This window comes from Penicillium pulvis (assembly GCF_028828015.1).
Source record: "Penicillium pulvis strain IBT 33274 chromosome Unknown contig_7_segment1_segment0, whole genome shotgun sequence".
Taxonomy (NCBI): domain Eukaryota; kingdom Fungi; phylum Ascomycota; class Eurotiomycetes; order Eurotiales; family Aspergillaceae; genus Penicillium; species Penicillium pulvis.
The window spans coordinates 513,025-535,092 of NW_026643079.1; the positions used below are offsets into that span (position 1 = coordinate 513,025).

Consider the following 22,068-nt stretch of genomic DNA (forward strand, 5'->3'; position numbering starts at 1 on the left):
TCTATCTAGGATATTCAACAAGAGACATGACGCTCAAAGAGTCTCATGCCAGCAAAATGGAAGGTATCAACAAATCAACAAGGATATAGCAGAAAGATCAACAAAATATAAGACGAACTATCAGACAAGGAATCAGAGCCCGAAAACAAAAGGAAATGCAGGCAACATGCAATAAAAAGAAATCAAACAAGAAGAAAACACGAAGATTAGACCAGCTTCTGCCAGCGAGCAAGGCACATGCTGACAACAACAATAGCCCCCATCACACCTAAAATACCAAAGAACCATCCCAGGCCATCGGCATTCTTCCCGGGTACTTCGACGTTCATGCCAAAGAGACCGCAGATCAGGTTCATGGGAACCAAAATTGTAGCAATCAGAGTCACCTTGCTCAGCACCTTGTTGACGTGGTTACCCAACACCAAGTTGGTGACGTTCAGCTGCGCCAGATAGTTGGTGTGCGATCGGCTCAGCATTTTCTCAAAGTGAGCCAAGTTGGACATCATGGTCACAACGTGATCCTGAATATCACCCAAGTAAAGGCCAATATCACCACGAGGAGTCATGGCGTACTGCTCATTACAGCGCTTGGAGAATCCGCGAATAACATCCGCCTTTCCACCTAACAGGCGCATCAAACTCATGACCTTCTTGCGCAGACCACCAATCCGGGGCAAGAAAGACTCAAAGTCGTCGACGCGAGCGATGAAGACGTGATCTTCAATCGCCTCAGATTCGAGCTCGACATCTCGAATGACTGGACCAAAGCTATCGACGATGTCATCACTAGATTCTCGTTAGTATCTTTGAAGATCGCAAGAATTGATCAAAAACTTACATCATGGCATAACAAATCCAGTCGCTACTCAGCGAAACGTAGTCACGCAGCTTTCCAATACGCTTCCGAACATTGGAGGCATGGGGGTTCTCCTCGAAAGAGAAAGTCAAGACCCCATCACGGAAGACCACCATGTAAAAATTGACCGGTTCCAAAAACTCCTCACTGGTCTTATCCATCTGGTAGAAGGTTCGGAAACAGACAAAGTAGTACTGCTTGAAAAGCTCAACCTTCTCACGAGCTTCCTGAGTCAAAATATCCTCCGTAGTAAGAGGGTGAATGGAGAAAGCTCGGGAGATAGCGCCCAACTCCTCCTCAGTGGGGTTGACAACATCGAGCCACCACACACCACCTTCAGGACCCAGCTGAAAGAGATCGCGGAAGCTGTCACCAGGGAACACCAGGTCTCCCAGGTCCGCCGCGTGCACCGTCGTCTGAGATTCAGACGAGAAAAACCCGAATCGAGTAGGCTCGTTGATGTTCTGGAGCTTCTCCACCAACTGCTTTTCATCCTCGACTTCGGGGAACGCCTCAGACTCGGGGGCTCGGTACGTATCGCTGGAGCCGGCCGAATCCGACTTGTTGATCTCATCAACATCGGGGATCTTCTCACCAGGGCGCAGGTCACAAAAGATCCGAGGGCTCTTGATCTGGGAGCTTTGGCTGTGCTTGCGACGGTTGGCAGCCGCCCTTGCCTTCGCCTGTTGATTGAGCGCGACGAATTCCTCCAGCTCCTCATAGTCGATGACGGGAATCCGACCAGGTTCCTCGTAGTTGTGGACGCAGGCCTCCTCTTGTCCATCGATAGGCACATCACCAGGCTGGGGCCGAATGATACTGGCATTGCTGAAGGTCGGGCGCCGGGGCTGGGTGCCCCCCGAGACGGTACGTTGCAGCATAGCCTCCAAATCCGGGGGACCATGGCTGTCAAGAGTGTTTGCTCGTTCTCGGCGACGGGGGTCGGCAAAAGCGTCCACGGAGTTCGGGGGTGACGAAGATCGAGCCGACACAGATGACTTCCGGGAAGCATTGCCTAGATCTTGCTGGCCAACACTGATGCGGCGTGGCGAGTGGAATTGAGCTGTAGGATCGACCGAGAAGCGCCGACCCATTGTATTTCCGTCGTTGGTCGAGTCATCCAAGATAGCTTGCTCAAAGTCTCGGAACAATGGGCCGGGGTCGCGAAGCGCATCCTGAGCGTGCAGCAAGTCAGGACGTTCCGGTGTCTCCCCCTTTGGTCCCACCAGGTCCATGCTGTGATGGTTCCTCGAATCCTGCGTGGGAGCCTCAATACACGGAGGGTTCATTTGGAAGCGGTGATCATCCAATTCCGGCACCGGGGTGCTGAACCGGGTGAGAACCAGCTCCTTCTCAGATCGGGGCGAGTCCGACATGATGCAGTTGAGAGTTTCAGTACGCCAGTTTGACTGTTTGTAGGTTGTTTTTGAATTCCCCTAGGGGGTTGTGCTTTTTGGGGTTCGTTTTATTCAGGTTAATATGAGATATGCTCTTGGCAGCTTAAACAGCTGCAGACGCAAGTCGGTAAAAGAGGTTCGATTATGGTCGAGCACCCTCCATCCAGAATCCAGACCCTACGTAGGGGTCTGGAGTTACCGACACACGTCTGGCTGCCACAGTTGAAGGTTGGGGATAAGTCGAGTTAGGGGGGTCTGGTGTCGCCCCCGCAGAAGACCCGGAACTTGGGGCCTGCAAGAGGGTGGAGGAGAGAGGCCTTAGAGTAGCGAAGTCCCGCCAACTTGAAGGAATCCCAGAAAAAGGAGCGCGGCTGCTCCAGGATTGCAGAGGGGTGCGAAAGGTGCGAGCTGGTCGCGGGTTTGAGGTTGCAGAAACTTCAACGAGCAGAACGTTGAGTATGCGAATTCCTCAATTGGGGGGATTTGAAGTAGAAAGAAAATGATAATGCAGGCTTCTCCCACTTGAATGCTTGTGGGTGAAATTTATGTGTGAGAAGAGAAGGTAGGGGGAAGAGAGAAAACCCAACGCTAGGCGTGGCGAGTGGAAACTAGACCGGGACCACTTTGCTGGTTCTGGCTTGTACGGAGTACACCGTACAATGTGACAAAACCCACTTTTTCTTTGATTGGATTTCCACAAAAGCAAGGAAAATCTCAACTCAGATTGGTTTTGCGAATGCACAATATTACAGAAAGGGAGATAGACTAAAACCCGAGAGATTTAGAAGGTCCATATACATGGCCGCTAAGTGAAAATTTTCCGCCTTTACTAGATGCGGGTCGGCGGGACTGTCGACTCGGTCAAGGTTTCGCGTATGGACATAGGCTTATTGGCCATGAGGTATTTAACTGCCGTTTCTATAGCGGCACGTCATGTCTATATTTGAATTTTCTCGCGGTCATTTGTCTTTTCTACTTCCAAAGCTTAAATGACTCACAGGATCAGATCTCTCCAATCGTCACAGCAGTGAATAGTTAGTCAGCAAAATTGATCTGTAGAATGTACATTCATGTCAGATAAACACCTACCTAAGTGGGCATAGCACCTTAATTATTATGGATCTATGTTTCGTCTTCTCGTCGCCCTATAGCTACTCAATCATTTTAGGCCGCAAACTAAACGCAACTAAGGTAACCGAGAAGTGGAGGTAAAGACAAGTGGGATCGCCTTAAGTGGGAATGTTCCTAGGCACCCGGGTAAGGCATTGGACAATGGGGAAAATCCCCCAAGATCCTCCCAACCAGAGATTGTCATATCTATAAAGGGGAGATAATCCATCAAACCACCCAATCATAGTCAATCTGAACCGCAGTGATGGTCAGATCCACTCTAGGATCCCCGACGTCGGACCGGATCATTTTTTTTGGTGTGCCAAGACTGTCCCGCATCGAGTCATACCTTGGAGATTGGGTCCTATAGAGCCATTACACCTCTCTGTGAGCTGTGAAATCAAACCAAAATGCGCTCGTTCTTGATCAAAACCCCTTGCTCCTCGGCCAACATTGGCCCCGGGTTCGATGTCATCGGCCTGGCACTATCCCTCCACATGGAACTCAAGGTCACCGTGGATGACTCCAAAACCTCGTCCGAGCTCCCCTTGAACTGCCAAATCACCTACGAGGACCTGAGCAAGAGCACTGAGCAGATCAGCCTGGACCCCGAGGTCAACCTGATCACTCGAGTGGCTCTGTACGTCCTGCGTTGCCACAATCAGCGCGCCTTTCCCGTGGAGACCAAGGTACACATCTCCAACCCCATCCCACTGGGTCGGGGTCTGGGATCGTCGGGTACTGCAGTCGTGGCCGGTGTGATGCTGGGTAACGAGGTGGGCAACCTAGGTTTGAGCAAGGAGCGACTGCTGGATTACTGTTTGATGATTGGTGAGTCCCTGTACAATTTCTTTATTCGATGGATCTCGGGCCCATCCAAACACAAACGCAAATCCAAATTCAATCAAAAGCCCACACCCCCACCATATTGCATACATGACGCTAATGGTCTACAGAACGGCACCCGGATAACGTGGCTGCGTCACTATTCGGAGGCTTTGTGGGAACTTATCTGAATGAACTCAAGCCCGAAGACGTCGCCCGGAAAGAAATCCCGTTGAGTGAGGTCCTGCCGGCGCCTGCTGGTGGCATTGATACGGGTAACAAGCCCCCAGAGCCCCCGCTGGGCATTGGTCACTACCGAAAGTTTGACTGGGCCCCTGAGATCAAGGCTATTGCCATCATCCCAGACTTTGTCGTGCCCACCGCCAATGCTCGCAACGTCCTTCCTCAAACCTACAGCCGTGCCGATGTGGTATGTTGAGGCATCTGACCTAATCTGACCAGACTTAAGACTCATCAATTTCTACTAGGTGTTCAATCTGCAGCGTGCAGCTCTGTTGCCCGCTGCCCTGGGTACCTCCCCACCGGACCCTGATATGATCTTCCTTGCCATGCAGGACAGAGTTCACCAACCATACCGCAAGACCCTCATTCCAGGCTTGACTGAAATCCTACAATTCATGACCCCCGTGACGCAACCCGGTCTTTTGGGTATCTGTCTGTCCGGTGCCGGACCAACCATCCTGGCTCTGGCGACGGAAAATTTCGACCAGATTGCGGACCGCATCATCGCACAGTTCGCCTCCAACAATATTACCTGCCAATGGAAGTTGCTGGAGCCCGCACAGGCGGGTACCACCGTGACCGAGATTTAAATCTAACTTTATGAGAACAAAATCCTACCGCGTCATCGGCGATCTTCGTTCCCTAATCCTGCCGTCTTTCCCTGACGCGCATGCACGGAGATGGAAGAGCTCCAATCGGTAGCTATTGCGAGACAGTTTGTCAGAATCAATGACGCTCTCGTAATTGGCGCACCGAAATCATGTTTTCTCTGCCAAGCATCGAACATGTGTTGCCGCAAGATCCTCCGTTTCACCGCTGGTTTGCGGTCTGCGCTGCAGCATGCAGCCGATCTGAGACACGGGAAATTGCCACAATAGTATCTGCTGTACGGTGAGAAACTTGGTCTCGAGTTACCATAGTGAGTGCTCTACATGATCTATGTATGAGTGGGCCGTATGGCCCCAAGCTATAGAGATAGAGGTAGATGTAGATGAATTACGAAATATTCCCGTATTGGTTTTCTCTCCGTAACCGAAAATTATCAATAATAGATTTCGAAGTTGCTCCTGATAATTTATACAGGATCGCCTTAGTTTCCATCGAAGGAGTGATGGCTGATAATGGTTTTATGGTTGACATGGAGCTTGGGCGGAGGCGGTGGGCAGATGACACCCTTGCGATAAGGGCCCCCAGGTTTACGTGACCTTTCGTCACGAGTACCCCATTCACACATCTAATCATGGACGAACTACTTGCGCCAATCCAGGATGCCCTGGAAGGTCAGATTGTACGCATCCTCTAATATGGCACAGGTGTCTCATGATTTTGGCGAGATCTTCACTAACATGACGCGACAGGACTTCCACGGTCAACACCTAGCAGAGCTGCTAAGCACTGTTTTGCTAGTTATTTCCGGAGCAAGTGTCCAAACTCATTCATTGGACACAACGCAATTTTGCTAACATCTGGACTTTCTCTAGATCGTCAGCTTTCTCGTTGGATGGATTTACAAGGACATCCACCTTACGCTTTGGGTCGGCCTGGGAGGTACACTGTTCACTGCCTTCGCCGTGATCCCGCCATGGCCCATTTACAATCAAAACCCCGAGAGGTGGTTGAATAAGGACGGGAGTTCAAGGGGTCCACATGTGATGGTAGATGGGGTCAAGGTGGCATGAAGGATCTGGAAGAAGCATACAGATTTACGGGATAACACATGGAAGGATTCATCGAATGTCGATAAATACCAAGGCAAATAACTACCTAAACGCCGGGAAAGGAAATCATAAAATCCTGTTTGTCTTTCAAAAAAGCGCTCTTCTCCCTCCGATCATAGCCATTGAACATGTATGCGTGGCAGCAGCCAGGCCCCGGTGCATTTTGGTTCTGGTCTGTTGAATACTTTCTCGAATATTTTACCGGCCGTACTTCTGGAATTCCCAGTCACGGTTATCCAGCGGACACACCTGGCGAGTCTTCAACCATCTGGAGATGCAATGGAAGTGGAAGGCATGCTAGACGACGTCAGAATTAATTTAACGACCCCAACGAGCGTGTAGGCTACTTACGTTGCAAATACCCCATGCAACAGTACACTCCTCTGTCGTTGAAGATCCTTGGTTTGCTTGACACTCGATACCTGTTGCCCCGTACTTTAGCTGTAGCTCGAACCAAGCAAGTGTCATGTCAACAACTTACACAAGTCCATGATGTGGTTTCGACAGATAGCGCAGTTGTCCACGACAATGTCCCAAGCCCAAAGGGCAACAGCGTTCCACTGGAAAAAAAAAATCAGAATCAGTATCTCATGGTCGTGATCGCCCGTGGCTCCCAAGGTGGTTGTCTAGTACCTTCTTCACCTCGAACTTCTTCTTAGCATCGGCACCGTCAGTCTTTGCGACAGCTTTGCCCTTTGAGGAGGCTGCGCTCGAATCTTTCATCTCCACGTCGGCCATTATTGTAGCTTGTATGGTCGTGTAGCGGTGGGGGAGGAGGTCGGGAGTGGGATGAATGATAGATAGGAAGCTGGGAGGACCTCTCGGGTCTTGTTGGATCAGGCCACTGACGTAAGGGTAGAGTGTAATACAAAGATTCCCAGGGTGCCTACTCTGTAATCAAGGTACTGAAATAGCAGGAACGGAATATGCCTTACCAAGCCTTGGAAATGAAATGAGGCTCCAGCTTGTCTCAACACAGCAAACCCCCACTGTTTCTGGAGGCGGCAAAACCCTTAGTCATGTGGTCCCCGCCTTGGGAACTCTTCCGTCACTTTCCTACGACTCACCTTCTGCTTCACACATCTTAGAGACATGCCTTCCCGCGCTTTATTTATGTCGTTCCCTGCGACCTAGATTCTGCTTTCACTTCCTTTTACATTCGCTTTCGCCTATTTTCTCTGCTTCCCAAGCGTTGGAAATAACCTAATATTGTCGACAGCTGCTGAGCAGTGACAGGACCGGCTTTCTACTCGATATCCTTACCTGCTTTTCTTAGCGTCTGCGCTGTGCTTTACTTTCCCTTTCCTCACTTTTCGAACCAGGCTGCCTATTTTTCAAGCCATACTGTCGTCATGTCGACTCAATCACCTCATCCTCCTACGCCCAAGGGCCCTCGCAATAACAACAACAATCGCCGGCCACTACCCAAGAAGAACACCACCCCACACGCCCAGAAGGTGGCCCTGTTGAATACCCCTCCATCCTCACCACCACGCAATATGAGTCCAGCTGGGGTAGCCACTGATTCCCCCATTCCTAATAATGTCCATTCCAAGAAGAAGCCTCCCCGCTCTGGGAAGAAGCCCAAGGACACGAATCGAGCCGAGCCTGCTTCGAATGGATATAATGGAGCGAATGGATCTCACGGACACCGACACACCTCTTCTCGCTCGAACATTACCCCGCAACCCAAGGATAGCGCATATGCAGGACCTACTTTCCACGCATCACCGGCGCCATCAGCATTGCCAATTCCAAGCTTCTTTTCCAAGTCGCTACCTGAATCAGACCTTGCGACAACACTCGAGACTGATAGCGATACCGCTGACACGGAGGGCGACCTCGAAACAACTCCTTCCAAGCCCCGGGCTCGCCCTCCGCAGCCCGCAGCTGATGAGCCCAAACCTACTCCTCTGGATTTCCTGTTCCAGGCTGCTGTGCAGGCGCGACAGTCCAATCCCATGAGCAGTCCCGAGTCTAGCAGTCGCGTGCGTTCCCCTCAAACTGAGCCGAGACTGCCTTACTCCAATCCGCCTGGTGGCATGTTCTCATTTGAGATGGGATCCGAAAATGGACGTACATCTAATATCGGACCTTCCTTTGCCCCGTCTTACCAAGATCGCATGTCTGCTTTCCGATCCAACAGCTCGCCACCTACCGAGTCTCCAGAGGCCGAGGAGGAGCGACGCATGAAGAATGCGGAGTTGAGGCATCTACTTCTTAATCCGCGCCCCCAGAAGTCGGCGTCGGGCTCTCCAGCTCAAGATTATCCTGCCAATCACGGGGGCCGTCCTCACATTAATCCCAACCTTCCTCCATATGCGACTCCCAGTCGAACTAGCTCTGGTCCTCCCGCTCCAGTCAATCGTGGATACTCTCCGGCACAGCTTCCGCCAATGCCCAACCACGGCGGGTACCCATATGGTTACGCGAACGGTCACCACGTTCGTAATACGGAGTCACCGCTGAGACGTGAAGTCCCTCCTCATCAGTACCATGTCCCGTCGCCTGGTCCATATGGCAACCATTACATGGGACAAGCACCAGCGCGGGCTGCTGTGCCCCCGAATAACTACGTATCTCCGCAACCTCAATACGCCACTGCCGCCTTCCGGATGCCCACTCACTCACCGTCGCCCTCCAAGCCCGTGGATACCAAGAAGATGGAAGATGATCTTCGACGCATCTTGAAGCTGGATGCGGCACCCGGCATCCAGAGCTCTTTCGCTTAATTTCTGTGACTTATTTGTTTGATGACGGGCATCCAGATGATCTGGTACTGCTCCTTTTTCCCCCATTGATGTTCTTGTGCTTTCTTCTCCAACACCATCTCTCCCTGCGTTCGTTCAATATTGTTCTTTGTCTTTTTCCCCTGTATTTCTTCGTTCTTTTGCATTCGGTTCATAGGGGTAACCTGGACTGGTTCAAGGTCCCCTCGGTGGCTTCGTTTGGGCATTCCTTTCGCTCGCGATTGGTACTTGGTTTGGAGGTGTTTTTTTGAGATACACAGGTCTTGCTTGTCGGTACAGTGATTGGGTCAAATTTCTTTGAGAAAAGGGGACCTTTGCATCGTTCGGAGTCGGGATCTTTCCAAGTGCGGTGCGTGCCTGGTTGGTTTTTCGCGGATGTCAGCCGAGGATGGCTACGATATGAAATTCGCTGCATGTTTTGATGATTTTTTGTCTCTCGAGATGGTCTCTCCTTTGATATTTCTTTTTCTTTTCTCATTCTCATTGTTTGGTGTATTTGCTGGACCTTCTGGTCATGGCTTTGCACATCTTCCGTGTTAAGTAGTTTTTCCCTTCGTTTGGGTCTTCGTGACTACGTTGGTGTGAATCCCATGCCGTCCACTCCTTGTCGAGTTACCTTGGTATTACGTGTTTTCAAGGTCTATATCTATAGTAGTAAGTTTACTCTACAACTGCATGCAGTGATGACTACAAGTGGCAAATACTTGAACCCCGTGGGAAGTGGACCAAGCCACACCGTTTCGGAGCGTCGAATCACCGGCGAAGGTCCGAAGCCACCAAGAGACTTCTAGCCACTGGTAAGCAACGGTGCAGACCAAATCCCAAATGGATTGGTTCGCCATGCTGATCCCAATCAGAAATCGGGGCCAGAACTGGTTCTCGAAAAGGGTCCAAGGGTATTTTATACTTTGTTCTTTTGTCCCTGTGTTGTTCATTGCTTTTGCTTTCTATCAGGGACTTGAACGCGTTTCAACGAAAACCCCAAAGGGCTGACGTGGTCTGTATGTCTGCGTCGCAATGTTCCCCTTTTTTAATCTGGGTCAACGACGCCACTGACCGCGCTCCACTTTTCTGGCCATTGGAGTCCATGGTCTAATTTTATAACTTGTGATCGTGCCTCGATTTGTGTTTGGTACGTCCTTGGTTGTCAATTCCGACCCTAAACCTTGCTGCGAGACAAAACCATAGAATTGACTTTCAAGGCAATCTACTCAATAACCTACGTATAATGGCGATGGATTCATGGGGGATCACCTTTCACCTCCGTCGATCTTGTCTCGGTTATGATGAAGCTTAATTGAAATGGAGTCTAGGCGCCACGGTGGCTGAACTTGACACATACAGACGGACTAGAATGACTAGTAAGGAGAGCTAGAGAGTTAAGAGGAAGTCGATGGAAGGTATGGAAGGCGTCATGCAGTTGTTCGGTATAGAGACTCATAACACAGCCCTGGCGTAACTACCACTATAGTAACACAGTGTAAAAATGACCGTCTTCAGTATAAAGTGTTCAAGATTATCATTCTGCGATCGGGTGTCGACATCATGATCTGCATGCCTGAGGAACCTGGATGCGGCCAGGGGGAGGAAGTTATGACCTTCATTAGGGGAAATTGTCTTATTTCCATCTTTTTTCTCTTCTCCATATTTCAGATTTCATATTTCAATACCCTATTTGATTCTAGGCAAAAGACTGCAAGAATTCTACTATATCCTCCTGATTTGCGGGTCTAAATGACTTAAGACCTTCCCTTTCCTTTGCCCAAAAAAAACCCTCCCCTCTTCTTCTCCATCAACCCGCTCCCACCATGGCGAATGTGTTAGTTGCCCCCCCTCGCAGATCAATACCTCTCTCTAAATCGATTCTAATTCGCTTTGCAGATTCGGTTCGACATGGCGCTCCTTTTGGCATACCATGACCTCCTATGATCGTCATGCCTCTCACGACTCTCCCTACCGTACCGGTCGACACGTCCCTCTCAGTCAAAGCCGCCATGAACCTCTCACCTCCATTGCCACCAGTGCCATCGAATCTCGTCCAGATCTCTCTAACCCATACGACGATGAGTCCTCCAAGGGCCTGGCGACCGCCCAATCCACCGAATTCAACGGCTCCCCGACCGACCCTGGTTCCCCTAACCGCCCTTACTCGCCCGGCATGAGATCCACCGCTTCTAAACGGAGGTCGAATGATCAGGAAGCGGGAGAAATTCAGATGCAAAGTTTCCACGACGGTGCGCCGCCGCCGCCGCCTGTCGCTCACTCCTGGCGAAAGATTGAGCGGTGGCTGGAACACAACTACGAGGAATTATTGGACAACCTCGGCGAAGGATGCACACAGAACGATATTAACGAGTTGGAACACGAGTTGGACTGCAGTCTGCCACTCGAGTTGCGGGAGTCTTTGATGATTCACGATGGTCAGGAGCGCGGAGGTCTGCCTACCGGTGTTATTTTCAGCTCCATGCTGCTGGACTGCGAAGAGATTGTGCAGGAGCGTCACAACTGGAAGACCGTCAATGAAGAGTTCCTCAGCGCCGCCATGATGTCGACTCCCGTGTCCAGTTCCGCTGCCAGCTCGTCGGCCGCACCCCCTCAATCCGGTACGACATGGAGAAACGAGTTGCTCGATCGTCAGGACTCCCAGCCTCCCGGAGCCGTGCAAAAGGCTTATGCTCACCCTGCTTGGATTCCCTTGGCCCGCGATTGGGGCGGCAACCTTCTTGCGATCGATCTTGCCCCCGGTCCCGCTGGTAAATGGGGCCAGGTCATCATTTTCGGCCGTGACTATGATTGTAAATACGTGGTTGCGCGTTCCTGGGCGGCTTTCCTGGCCACCTTCGCCGACGACCTCTGCAGCGGCCGAACCATCGTTGACGAGGAGACCAACGAGATGAAACTCAAGGAATTCAAGTCGCAGAATGTCGAGCCGCCATACATGGAGGTTCTGCGGTGGAGAGTTGACCAGAAGTACGGCCGCCGCCCACCGCGCAGACGTGGCCCCAACGGACTGGGTGTGAATGCATCCGGTAAAGGATCCACCCGAGATTCACCCTACGGCAGCCCGACTCGCGCTGAGGAGCGTGGCCGATCTCCCAACCGCTTCCCTAACCGTGGACCTGCCCAGAGCCCCAAGACTCCCTTCGGTATGTCCAGCCCTCTTGCCCGGGTGACCGAGGAAGGTCCCGCTGGTTCGGCTGGACCTACGATCTCTGAAGATATCCAAGAGAGCAAGGAAGATGCCACAGAAGATTTGCTGGAGGTGACCACCCCGCAAATCTCCAATAAGGAGAATGAAGGGTTCCCCGAGTCCAAGCCCTCTGAAGAAAAGTCAGAGAAGAACGATGAACCCGTTGAATCATCCAATTCCCTAGACTCCGAGGTCCTTGGAGAGATGAAGAACGTGGCTATTTAGATCGTGTTCTTTGTTCCTCTCTTTTTCTCTTTTCTTTTTTTCCCAGATTTCTTATTCTCAAGGGCAACTGGCGTCTGATGACGAGCTTCTGGATCTACATGACAACTGCTCTCCGTGTATAGAATTCCCCACGCTTTCTTCTCTCCGGTTTCCGGCTTCGCGGCATTTCATTTTGTAACTTTAGGGAGCTGTCTTTTTGGTTTTGTTTAGCTCTGTGTTCACGGCCATTGATATTTTGCCTGTAATTCTATGATGATGCAGTTCTATCCATGCTTGATTTCAAACCCTCCCAAGTAAATTGGACTTGATGTTGAGTCCTATATCTTTTGATGTACCTGGCAGGTAAAGGGTCATTTCAAGTACAGTCGTGGCAAATGCTCTTATTTCTATGTTTAGTCCCATTCATCGTCATCATCGTCATATCTTCCTCGTCCGGCCTTTCCACTCTGAATCGCCTTTTTCCGCAAACGAGTTCCTCGCCTCACATCATACCCTTCATCATCACTCTGATGCTCATCATCATCCACATCATCCGCTGACAACTTCGCCTGTACTAAAACGCCCTTGTACAGCAATCGTTTCTCCAGGACCGACACACTAAACCCGGCCTCCGTTCCATTCGTCCCCCCAGCACCTAGTCCTTCAAATCCAACCACGCGCTCAACACCAACGCCATCCTTAAATCCGATCACGCAAGGCAATACCCGAATGCTCAGCTTCTCCGCCAAGAAAGGTGTATTTCGTACATCGACTCGGGCAAATTTCACCTCATAATGTCTCGCCGCTAACTCCTCCAATCGTGCATCCATCGTCGCGCATCGCGCAAAGTCGTCATGTGCGAAATGGACAATACACCGCGTTGTCGATGTGGTAAAGTCTAGCACGCTTTGGTCATGGCTGAGGGTGGGGTATCTCGTGTCCTGTGTGTATGTGGCGCCGGTCGAGTTCGCGGAGCGATTGTCTTTTTGCGCGGCGAGTTCGGCGTTTAGTTGTTGAATACGCTGGGTGCGGTATGTGGCATCATCTTCGTCTTCGTTTTCCAGAGCTGCGAAAAGGGCTTCGTCGTCCGAAACTTCGTGGTGATCGTTTGGCATTGTGGGATTTTTTTTTTGAGGGGTTATGAGGGGTTGTTTGAGGAGGTCGAAGATTGGAGAGATATGGTGGTCTTTTGGTCCTCTCCTCTTTTGAGGGATATCTGAGTCTTCTCCTTTCTTCCTCTGGTCAATTGGGTATGGTATAGACTGTTCGTTCCCCTGAATGGGTGGTGATTTGAATTATCTGAAAAGGGAGAAGTGGAGGTTTGGAGGATCTTCGCGTCTGCTCCACTGGGGTATATGGTATTGGTATATAGTCTTGGCTTAGTTTGACCACGGGTCTATATTCATAAGTGAGATTGAACTAGGTGAGTTATTCTCATGAGCAACAGGGATAGAGATTCTTATTTGAGTACTTCATAATGTTCGATCCAATATTGTGCTGGAATGCAATTTCCCCTAACGAGACTACTGCAGCTTTCAATCTGACTAACCAATGCGCTAGGCCTGAAGAGGCACTATCTCTAAAATTAATGAGGCACGTGACTCCCCTGAGAGCCCCTGCTGACTTAAGCCCGCGCCGCTTCCGGCCAAAACCAAAAGTTCTGTCTGGACTTGTTTTCTCCTTCGCGCGTCCAGTTGTACGCTCCGTTATTTCTGTCTCTTTGACTTGTTCCCTCTCTTCTATCCCATCTCCGCCACCGTTCTTTCGTTTCCCTCTCTCTCCGGGTTTTTAACCCCACCAAAAACGCCATGGTTGAAGACAAAAAGACCGACGACTATACCGTCGACATGGATAAGCTGGATCAGGGTAATAAGGAATTCGAGGCCGCGCCGCCACCACAGCCCCGGCCGTCTCCTCCTAGCAGCATGTCCAGTAGCCCTATCTTGCCTGTTCTGTCCTACTGCGGTTCGTCCATCCTGATGACCGTGATGAACAAGTATGTTCTGTCAGGGTTGGACTTCAATCTCAACTTTCTGCTGCTCATGGTTCAGGTATGTCCCGCTTCCATTGAACTATATATTGAACGGGATTCGCTGACTGGGGCTTGCTATAGTCTATTGTCTGTATCGCGGCTATTCAAACTTGCAAGTCTATGGGCTTGATTACCTACCGGGACTTCAGCACCGACGAGGCGAGAAAGTGTAAGGCGTCCCGTGTATAGCAGTGTATAACAAAACGACAAATTGTTGACTTGATCGTTGTTTAGGGTTCCCGATCACTCTGCTGCTGATTGGCATGATTTACACCGGCTCCAAGGCCCTTCAGTTCCTCTCCATCCCCGTCTACACCATCTTCAAGAACTTGACCATCATTCTCATCGCCTACGGTGAGGTCCTGTGGTTCGGTGGCTCCGTTACCAACATGACCCTGTTCTCCTTCGGTTTGATGGTTCTCAGCTCCATTGTTGCTGCCTGGGCCGACATCAAGCACGCCGTGGAGAGCACCGGTGACACCTCCAGCAAGGTCTCGACCCTGAACGCCGGCTACGTCTGGATGATGATCAACTGCCTGTGCACCTCGTCCTACGTCCTGGGCATGCGCAAGCGTATCAAGTTGACCAACTTCAAGGACTTTGACAGTATGTTTTGCTTACTCTGATATCCCTGGCTTATGCCGTTCTAACTCATTGCTTAGCCATGTTCTACAACAACCTGCTGTCTATCCCCGTCCTGATCGTGTTCACCCTGCTGGCTGAGGACTGGTCCTCCGCCAACCTGGCCCGCAACTTCCCCGAGGAAAACCGCAACGGTATCTGGATCGCCATGATCCTGTCCGGCATGTCGTCTGTCTTCATCTCCTACACCTCCGCCTGGTGTGTTCGTGTCACCTCGTCTACCACCTACTCCATGGTTGGTGCTCTCAACAAGCTGCCCATCGCCCTGTCCGGATTGATCTTCTTCGATGCCCCCGTCACCTTCCCCAGTGTGACTGCCATTGTCGTTGGTTTCTTCTCCGGCATTGTCTACGCCGTGGCCAAGATCAAGCAGAGCGCCAAGCCCAGAACCGGTGTTCTGCCCACCTCCAACCCGCTGGTCAGTGCCAGCAGCCAGAGCATGCGTGACTCACTGCGCTCTTAGAAAATAAAGAAGAATGAACGATTGATTTCTCGATACGGAGTCTTAGGACCACCCGCGCATCAACCTCCCTGATCTGATATTGGGACCCTTTTGCATGTGACATTATGATTCACGTTTCATGGCAGCCTCTTGGTGCTCTTGTGGTCCTTCATTGGTGTTGGGCTTTTTTTTTTCTTTTATCGTCATCTAGGGGAAAGCGTTGCCACTTGGGCTGCAGTATGACCTTTAATTATTTCTTTTCTGCCTTAAGCAGGGGCATAGCCTGGTTTGGATTTTTGGTTGTTTTCAATGTATATAGCTATGCCTTGTTGGAATAGAACGTGTTTCTACTTACATTTTTTTCCCCTGATCATTAGCCCGAGACTTTGGGAGATTTACATACAGAGTCCTGGAAAACCATGCCACGGTAGCTGGCCCTAATTAATGGCTGTGAAACACAGGCTTTGAACTTGATGTACAGGTATACGTATATTTAGTAAGGTATGTGGTTCCTTATACGAAGGTATATCAATCTCGGGTCCATCAATCAGTTTTGATATCATCTTGAACTCTCAACGTCTTTCTACCCTATAGAGTTGCCGTACTATATGCCCTAGTATACCAGGAACCCAACAATCGTAATCTGTCCAAGGATATAAGGATCTAAAATGCGACGAAGGCACTTGACCTCTCCTCGAACAAGACGTCCAATTGAATCCGCATAATATCTATAAAATATGTATCATTATCCATGGCCGCAAAGTATGCTATCTCGTTTAAAAAAACCCTACTCTTCCTTGACTAGGAACGGGCCGGACGGCATCCTGGACGGCTTTTCCCAGCTCTCCGGGCTCGATCTCATAGTTATCACATTCTCTTTCAAGACTCTCACCTCTTTGCCTTTTCCCGCGTGACATAGAAGAACTAATGGGGTTTTCAATTTGCCATGACCCATATGTCATTGTTGGGGGAGACGTCTTCTCTCAAATCAATGGTCTTTAGAACAGACCATGGTGAAAAAATACATTGAGGGTAGTATTTATGATAAAGGAAGAAGCGGAGTATCATAGTCTACAGTGAAGTGAAAGTGAGGTATCCCCATACTAATTGAAAAGGATCCGGATCTTTGATTGGCCGAGCTCCCCAACCTCCAAAATTTCATGCCCTCGACCTCAATCTCCCCCAATATCACTGTCGATCACTGTCGGGAATTTAGAAAATGCCCCGCAATAAGAAGCAAAAGGGTCCCCCAGCTCGCGCTCGCCCCGGTCCGCCTAAACAGGGTCAAACTCCTTCCCAGTCCAAGCCGAAGACCAAGGGAGCTGGAACGACCGAGGCACAGAAGAAGGGACCGCTCCAAGCTAATCAGAGGCCTATTGTGCCGTTCTTGAGGGGAGATCGGGTTATGCTGATTGGAGAGGGTGGGTTTCTCATTATGTTTATGTCCTTTTTACCCCCCCCCCATGATATTTCATGTATACCCCAACGTCTTGGTCCTTTTAAGTTGCTTCTCGTTACATACATTGTACCGAGATTCTAATTCTTACTGTCTCCTATGCATACGTTTTTATAACAGTGTATAATTCGGAGTCTTAAACTAACCTGTCCCAGGCGATTTCTCATTTGCCCGTTCCTTGGCAACACAATACAAGTGTCACAAGTTATACGCCACATGCTACGACTCACAAGAAACACTCTTGAGTAAATACCCACAAGCAGAGCAGAACATCTTGGATATTCTAAACGCACCGGCATCAAAGTCAAAAGCCAAGTCCAAACCAGAGTCAGAGTCAGGGCAAGAATCAAACTCTAAGCCCTCTGACGAACAGCAAGATGCACCCAAAGCTGCGCCAGCAACCAACCCCAACGGTCCTAAGGTCCTCTACTCTGTAGATGCCCGCAAGTTAGGCGTCTCAGGAGGTGGGGGCAAGGAAATCAAATCTGGCTATCCACGCAAAGAGCGCAAACGACCTACCTGGATGATCCAAAAAGAGCAACAAGAGCGACAAAAGCAAGAACAGAATGTGCGGCAATTGCTAAGACCGGAGCCGGAAGCCAAACCTGTGCACAGCGGACCGTGGGATGTGATCTGTTTCAATTTCCCGCATGTGGGTGGTCTTTCCACCGATGTTAATCGTCAGGTTCGGGCGAATCAGGAACTTCTCGTTGCATTTTTCAAGGCATGTGTGCCTCTTCTGTCTTCGGCGCCGGAACCTATCGATCCGGATGATGATGACTGGGAGGAAAATGAGGATGAGGATGAAGATGAAGATGAAGATGAAGACGAAGAGGATGAGGACGAGGCTCAGACTTCTGGGAAGGAGATCCGTACTGGGCCAGGTCAGATATTGGTCTCGCTTTTCGAAGCTGAGCCGTATACCTTGTGGAATATCAAGGACCTTGCTCGTCATGCTGGGCTACAGGTTGTTACTAGTTTCCGGTTCCCATGGGCTTCTTATGAAGGCTATTCGCATGCTCGGACACTTGGGGAAGTGGAAGGAAAGAACGGAGGTCGAGGTGGATGGCGGGGAGAGGATCGGGAGGCGCGCATGTATGTGTTCGAGGTTAAAAAGGAGCCTGTAAAGGCGGGCAAGAAGAAGAGAGCTAGAACCCAAGATGATTCAGATGATAGCGAGTAGGAAGTCTTATGCATTTCAGGTGTATCTTCGTTACTTGAATCCCTTTCTTTTGTACAGCAGCTGATGAATGCCAGTGTTGCATTCTACTTCATGATCTTGATAAAATACTCGCTCAAATATACAGATCCGTCGCTGAACTCCCAGTAAAAAACAAGTTCGCCCTTGAAATTCCTCACATTGCAATAATGTTGGCAGGGCTTTCGGGAATAGTGGACACAACAACTGATTACAAAATATAGACTTTCTTCATCTCGCTTTCGTCAAAGACCTCGCCCGTTGTGGGATCTTTAATTTTGCCAGCCTCGACGGCCCCGAGATTTTTGCTGATCTCCAACAGCCGCGCTTTTCCGTAGACTCGACCGTTGGGTAGCACGATTGCATCGCCTTCCACGTAGCTCTTTGAATGGTGGGCATATGGCATCTTACGGGCGAGGTCATTCAGTTCCGTCGAACAGATCGGGCATACCGATGTGCTTGTCGATTGTGAATTGGAACTGGATGACGTATAAGCTGAGTGGCACAAGGGTGTCTTGAGAGCAGACAACCCTGCAGAAAGGGCAATGTGAAGGAGGGGTTGTGAAGGGAGTGAAAGGAGCTCATGATGAGTTTTGATGAAGAGTTCAGAAAGAATCTTCCATCTATCTTGAGAAAACAATAACTGTATCATAGTCAACGATGTACTCCTCCCACGTCAAGGATCCGATCTCACCTTATATGGCTCTGCCCGAGTGTCCTGGCTAAAGACAAGCAATCCTGCTGCCCGCATGACTTCATGATTCTGAGATTCGTGGTTAGGAGTTAAGTATTTTCTCGCATGTAAGATAGCCTCCAGCTTCTTTGACCGGTCCTGCGTCCGAACCAACTCAATGTATTGCTGCAGCCTAAGCTCAAATTCAAGATTATGCTAAAACGAACAGGTTAGCTCCTGGTTGTATGGGAGATAAAGGGTTGAACGAACGTTGCTCTTTTTTAACGCGGCCTTGTTTTCCCCACACCATTGTAATGCTTCTTTAGTGTCCCCTCGGCGGAGACTCTCAACGATCCGTTGACACTGGGTGAACACTCCCAGGTCTACAAGACCTTCGATGTCCCGTTCTTCGGCAAGCTGCTTCGCACTCTCGGAGAACCCCGACCGCAGCATATGATCAACCAGCAAACGATCCAGCCGTACCCGAGACCATTGATCATACTTGACGTCTGCCAGGCTCGGGATATTGTGTAAGGCCTCGAGATGCTGGATTCGTTTGCGGGATTGGGTCTGGATTCGTCGCTCTTCTTCCTGCAAGCTTTCCATCTTCCGCTTCAGGCCTTGCATTCGGGAGATCATAGCATCGAGTGCCGCAAGTGTCTGATCGGGAGTATGGGTGTTGGAAAGGGAAGCGTTCGCCGCCTCTTTGAGAGCAGGCAGAACATATTCCTTTTCTCGTTCGACGACTCGTTGTACAGCCTTGAAATTCCTTCGCGCGAGTTCATGAGGGAGTCGAAGGAGTGGTTGGTCCTATACAGATCCGATTAATTAGTTGAGTACTTTCTAATGACGTTGTAGAGTTGCGATACCAGGATCAGGTGACTCTCAGCGTTGAGCTTTGTAGAAGTCAGCTCAGCAGCCATTTCTGGACATTAGATGCGCGTAACGCAAATCTTCTAGTCTTGTAAAGCTTTTTGCCCTGCGTAGGTGAGAATACCTGGAGAACAATCAGGGTTCACGAAAGGTGTAGAGAGGGGAAGTGCGGAGTGCCGGCGGTGACGAGCTTCTCCGCTCCCCAAAGTGGAATGCTCTAGTCATCTGAACAATTCGAACAGTTCTACATTATATCAACTATTTTATAGAGATTACAAAGAGATCATCTTTACAAGAACATCACAGGTTGGAGTAACAACAACTATGGACGAATAAATCTTGAAACCAACATTCCCTTTTGACCCAAAGACTCCGGAAGCAAATAATGAAAAGACCTAATAATATGGTACAGGAAGTAGACCGCGAGCTAGCAGGGTGTCTTCCTGGACATCTACTCGCTGTCATCGCTGTCCTCTGCCTGCTTGGACTTCCGGCGCTCCTTCTTCTCCTTCTTCTCCTTCTTCTTCTTCTTGCGCTCGGCCTTCTCCTCGGCGGTCTCACCGTCGTGCTTGCGCTTCTTCTTCTCATCCTTGTCCTCATCGGCCTCAGCATCGGCCTTCACGGGCTCCTCAGCAGGCGCGGGAGCAGCGGCAGGGGCAGAAGACTCCTCAGTAACGTCCTCAACGGCATCGTAGTCCTTGTATTCCTTCTTCCAGGAAGCGGGGGTAGCCTCGTTGGTACGGCCGTATTTCTAAAATATGATTAGTTTGGGGCTACAATAGCAGATGTAGCAAAATCATGACTTACGTCGAGCTTGCCAGCAGACTTGAGCTTCTTCTTCTCAAGGGCGATGGGGCCCAATCCCCAGCGGCGGGGGTACAGGTCGCGCTCCATAATGCAACGCTTGACCTTGGCGACGACACCGTGGTCGCAGGTGGAAAGCTCCACGGTGGACATCTGGGCAATACCGATGGCAATAGCCTCACCCTTGGTGGTCATCAAGACGACCTCCTCGTCGACCTCAATGCTAGCCTCTGTGAAATTGGATTAGCTTTGGTTTCTTATAAATTGAGACCAAACGAAGGCAACTAACCGAAACGAAGAAGACCAGGAATCATGAGCTTAGCACCATAGCAGACAGCGTTGACAGCGCTGTCCTTAACCACAATACGCTTGTAGCCGGTAAGCAGGCTCTCGAGGGGACTAATGACCTTGCGCAGGTAAGACTCGTCACGCTGGTTGTCGTACACCCACTGGGCATCCATGACATCGTGCAGGGTGACCATGCCGCTCTCCTCGTTCATAGCTCCGGAACGAACACGACGCAGCTCCTGCATGTGGGCACCAACACCCAGCAGCAGACCCAAGTGAACGCAAAGGGTACGGATGTAAGTACCAGCCTCACAGCTGACCCAGAAGACACCCAGGTGGCGCTCGTTGTCGAACTCGTACATCTTGCTCTCGTAGATGGTACGGACACGGAGCTGACGCTTGACAGCCGAAATGAGAGGGGGACGCTGGAACAGAGCACCGGTGAGGGTCTCAAGAGCGCGGCGGAACTGCGCCTCGCCACCGGGAATCTTCTCGTGCAAACGGATGACACAGACATACTCCTTACCAGCACCCTGCTGGGACTTGACCAGGCGGGTAGCACGGTCAATGCAGACAATCAAACAACCAGTGACCTTGGGGTCAAGAGTACCACTGTGACCAGTCTTCTCGGATCTAGAATAACCAATTCGATTAGAACATTTTGTTCACTTCTTCCTTCTTCCTGAAAACTCTATGGAGAGAAGATAGGATGTGGTGAGGATTTACCTGAGGATTCGCTTCATCCAAGCCACGACCTCGTGACTGGAAGGGTTGGAGGGCTTGTCCAGGTTGATGACACCGGAGCTGATGTAGGACTTAAGGTCACGCTTAAGAGGAGAGGCACCAGCAGGGATAGGGGTGAAGTGACCGGTGCGAACAAGCACTATATAATGACTGGGTTAGCCAATGCTTCAAGGATAAGGATCGCGGTAAATTTTTTTTTTCTCCATGAAACATACACTTGTGGTAGTTCTTGAGCAAAAGAGGCCATTCCTCAGCGGTAATGGCAGGGTTAACCGCCTCGGGCTTGATGGCGTAGTCCATCTCCTGGTTCTTGACGGCGGCCATGTTGTCGATGGTGTTGCTGTTACAGACCAAAAATTTGCTCGAGGAAATTTTGCGAGTGCGGCAGCTCCATAGACTATTCCGGTTTAGCGCCCGCGGTGGGTCACGTGATTTTCAATCGAAGGAAATTCTCGTCCCATACTTTACTCGGTCTAAGCAGGTGGCTGGGGGTTTAGGGTTTCACTTGATTGAAGATTTCTTGTCTGAAGTGCAAGTTATATTGGTGGAATCTTGAAATACCAAATGGTAGTAACGGTTGCTAATCTAATGTACATATCACAAGAAGTGAACTCCCGAGATAT

General features: G+C 50.2%; 11 protein-coding genes across 11 annotated transcripts; 6 read left to right on the plus strand and 5 right to left on the minus strand.

Moving 5' to 3' along the window:
* Nucleotides 1-206: 206 nt before the first annotated feature.
* On the minus strand, nt 207-2,232 carry N7503_008133 (magnesium transporter CorA family protein; the record flags this gene model as incomplete). Its single annotated transcript, XM_057067680.1, has 2 exons — nt 207-786; nt 839-2,232. 2 exons carry the CDS (start codon nt 2,230-2,232, stop codon nt 207-209), a joined length of 1,974 nt encoding a protein of 657 aa, XP_056918535.1.
* A 1,517-nt stretch (nt 2,233-3,749) lies between these two features.
* On the plus strand, nt 3,750-5,445 carry N7503_008134 (homoserine kinase). The gene is made up of 3 exons (XM_057067681.1): nt 3,750-4,194; nt 4,320-4,618; nt 4,677-5,445. The coding sequence occupies exons 1-3, from the start codon at nt 3,774-3,776 to the stop codon at nt 5,019-5,021; spliced, it is 1,065 nt and encodes a 354-aa protein (XP_056918536.1). The 5' UTR covers nt 3,750-3,773; the 3' UTR covers nt 5,022-5,445.
* Nucleotides 5,446-5,671: 226 nt separating this feature from the next.
* N7503_008135 (signal peptidase complex subunit 1) lies at nt 5,672-6,110 on the plus strand (the record flags this gene model as incomplete). The annotated part of the gene is made up of 3 exons (XM_057067682.1): nt 5,672-5,719; nt 5,790-5,849; nt 5,913-6,110. 3 exons carry the CDS (start codon nt 5,672-5,674, stop codon nt 6,108-6,110), a joined length of 306 nt encoding a protein of 101 aa, XP_056918537.1.
* Nucleotides 6,111-6,347: 237 nt separating this feature from the next.
* On the minus strand, nt 6,348-6,887 carry N7503_008136 (SCF ubiquitin ligase complex subunit HRT1; the record flags this gene model as incomplete). Its single annotated transcript, XM_057067683.1, has 4 exons — nt 6,348-6,446; nt 6,501-6,571; nt 6,631-6,709; nt 6,783-6,887. 4 exons carry the CDS (start codon nt 6,885-6,887, stop codon nt 6,348-6,350), a joined length of 354 nt encoding a protein of 117 aa, XP_056918538.1.
* A 614-nt stretch (nt 6,888-7,501) lies between these two features.
* Nucleotides 7,502-8,881, plus strand: N7503_008137 (uncharacterized protein; the record flags this gene model as incomplete). The annotated part of the gene is made up of 1 exon (XM_057067684.1): nt 7,502-8,881. One exon carries the CDS (start codon nt 7,502-7,504, stop codon nt 8,879-8,881), a length of 1,380 nt encoding a protein of 459 aa, XP_056918539.1.
* Nucleotides 8,882-10,707: 1,826 nt separating this feature from the next.
* N7503_008138 (SMI1/KNR4 family protein) lies at nt 10,708-12,314 on the plus strand (the record flags this gene model as incomplete). Its single annotated transcript, XM_057067685.1, has 2 exons — nt 10,708-10,718; nt 10,781-12,314. The coding sequence occupies 2 exons, from the start codon at nt 10,708-10,710 to the stop codon at nt 12,312-12,314; spliced, it is 1,545 nt and encodes a 514-aa protein (XP_056918540.1).
* Nucleotides 12,315-12,706: 392 nt separating this feature from the next.
* N7503_008139 (thioredoxin domain-containing protein) lies at nt 12,707-13,408 on the minus strand (the record flags this gene model as incomplete). The annotated part of the gene is made up of 1 exon (XM_057067686.1): nt 12,707-13,408. One exon carries the CDS (start codon nt 13,406-13,408, stop codon nt 12,707-12,709), a length of 702 nt encoding a protein of 233 aa, XP_056918541.1.
* Nucleotides 13,409-14,101: 693 nt separating this feature from the next.
* Nucleotides 14,102-15,430, plus strand: gmtA (GDP-mannose transporter; the record flags this gene model as incomplete). The annotated part of the gene is made up of 4 exons (XM_057067687.1): nt 14,102-14,344; nt 14,407-14,494; nt 14,560-14,931; nt 14,988-15,430. The coding sequence occupies 4 exons, from the start codon at nt 14,102-14,104 to the stop codon at nt 15,428-15,430; spliced, it is 1,146 nt and encodes a 381-aa protein (XP_056918542.1).
* Nucleotides 15,431-16,628: 1,198 nt separating this feature from the next.
* N7503_008141 (25S rRNA (uracil2634-N3)-methyltransferase) lies at nt 16,629-18,048 on the plus strand (the record flags this gene model as incomplete). Its single annotated transcript, XM_057067688.1, has 2 exons — nt 16,629-16,830; nt 17,021-18,048. 2 exons carry the CDS (start codon nt 16,629-16,631, stop codon nt 18,046-18,048), a joined length of 1,230 nt encoding a protein of 409 aa, XP_056918543.1.
* A 226-nt stretch (nt 18,049-18,274) lies between these two features.
* N7503_008142 (FYV10 family protein) lies at nt 18,275-19,702 on the minus strand (the record flags this gene model as incomplete). Its single annotated transcript, XM_057067689.1, has 4 exons — nt 19,606-19,702; nt 19,007-19,546; nt 18,758-18,952; nt 18,275-18,706 (listed from the first exon to the last, which is right to left on the minus strand). The coding sequence occupies exons 1-4, from the start codon at nt 19,657-19,659 to the stop codon at nt 18,275-18,277; spliced, it is 1,221 nt and encodes a 406-aa protein (XP_056918544.1). The 5' UTR covers nt 19,660-19,702.
* Nucleotides 19,703-20,060: 358 nt separating this feature from the next.
* On the minus strand, nt 20,061-21,769 carry cbf5 (pseudouridine synthase CBF5; the record flags this gene model as incomplete). The annotated part of the gene is made up of 5 exons (XM_057067690.1): nt 20,061-20,360; nt 20,417-20,643; nt 20,703-21,334; nt 21,428-21,584; nt 21,661-21,769. 5 exons carry the CDS (start codon nt 21,767-21,769, stop codon nt 20,061-20,063), a joined length of 1,425 nt encoding a protein of 474 aa, XP_056918545.1.
* Nucleotides 21,770-22,068: the final 299 nt, after the last annotated feature.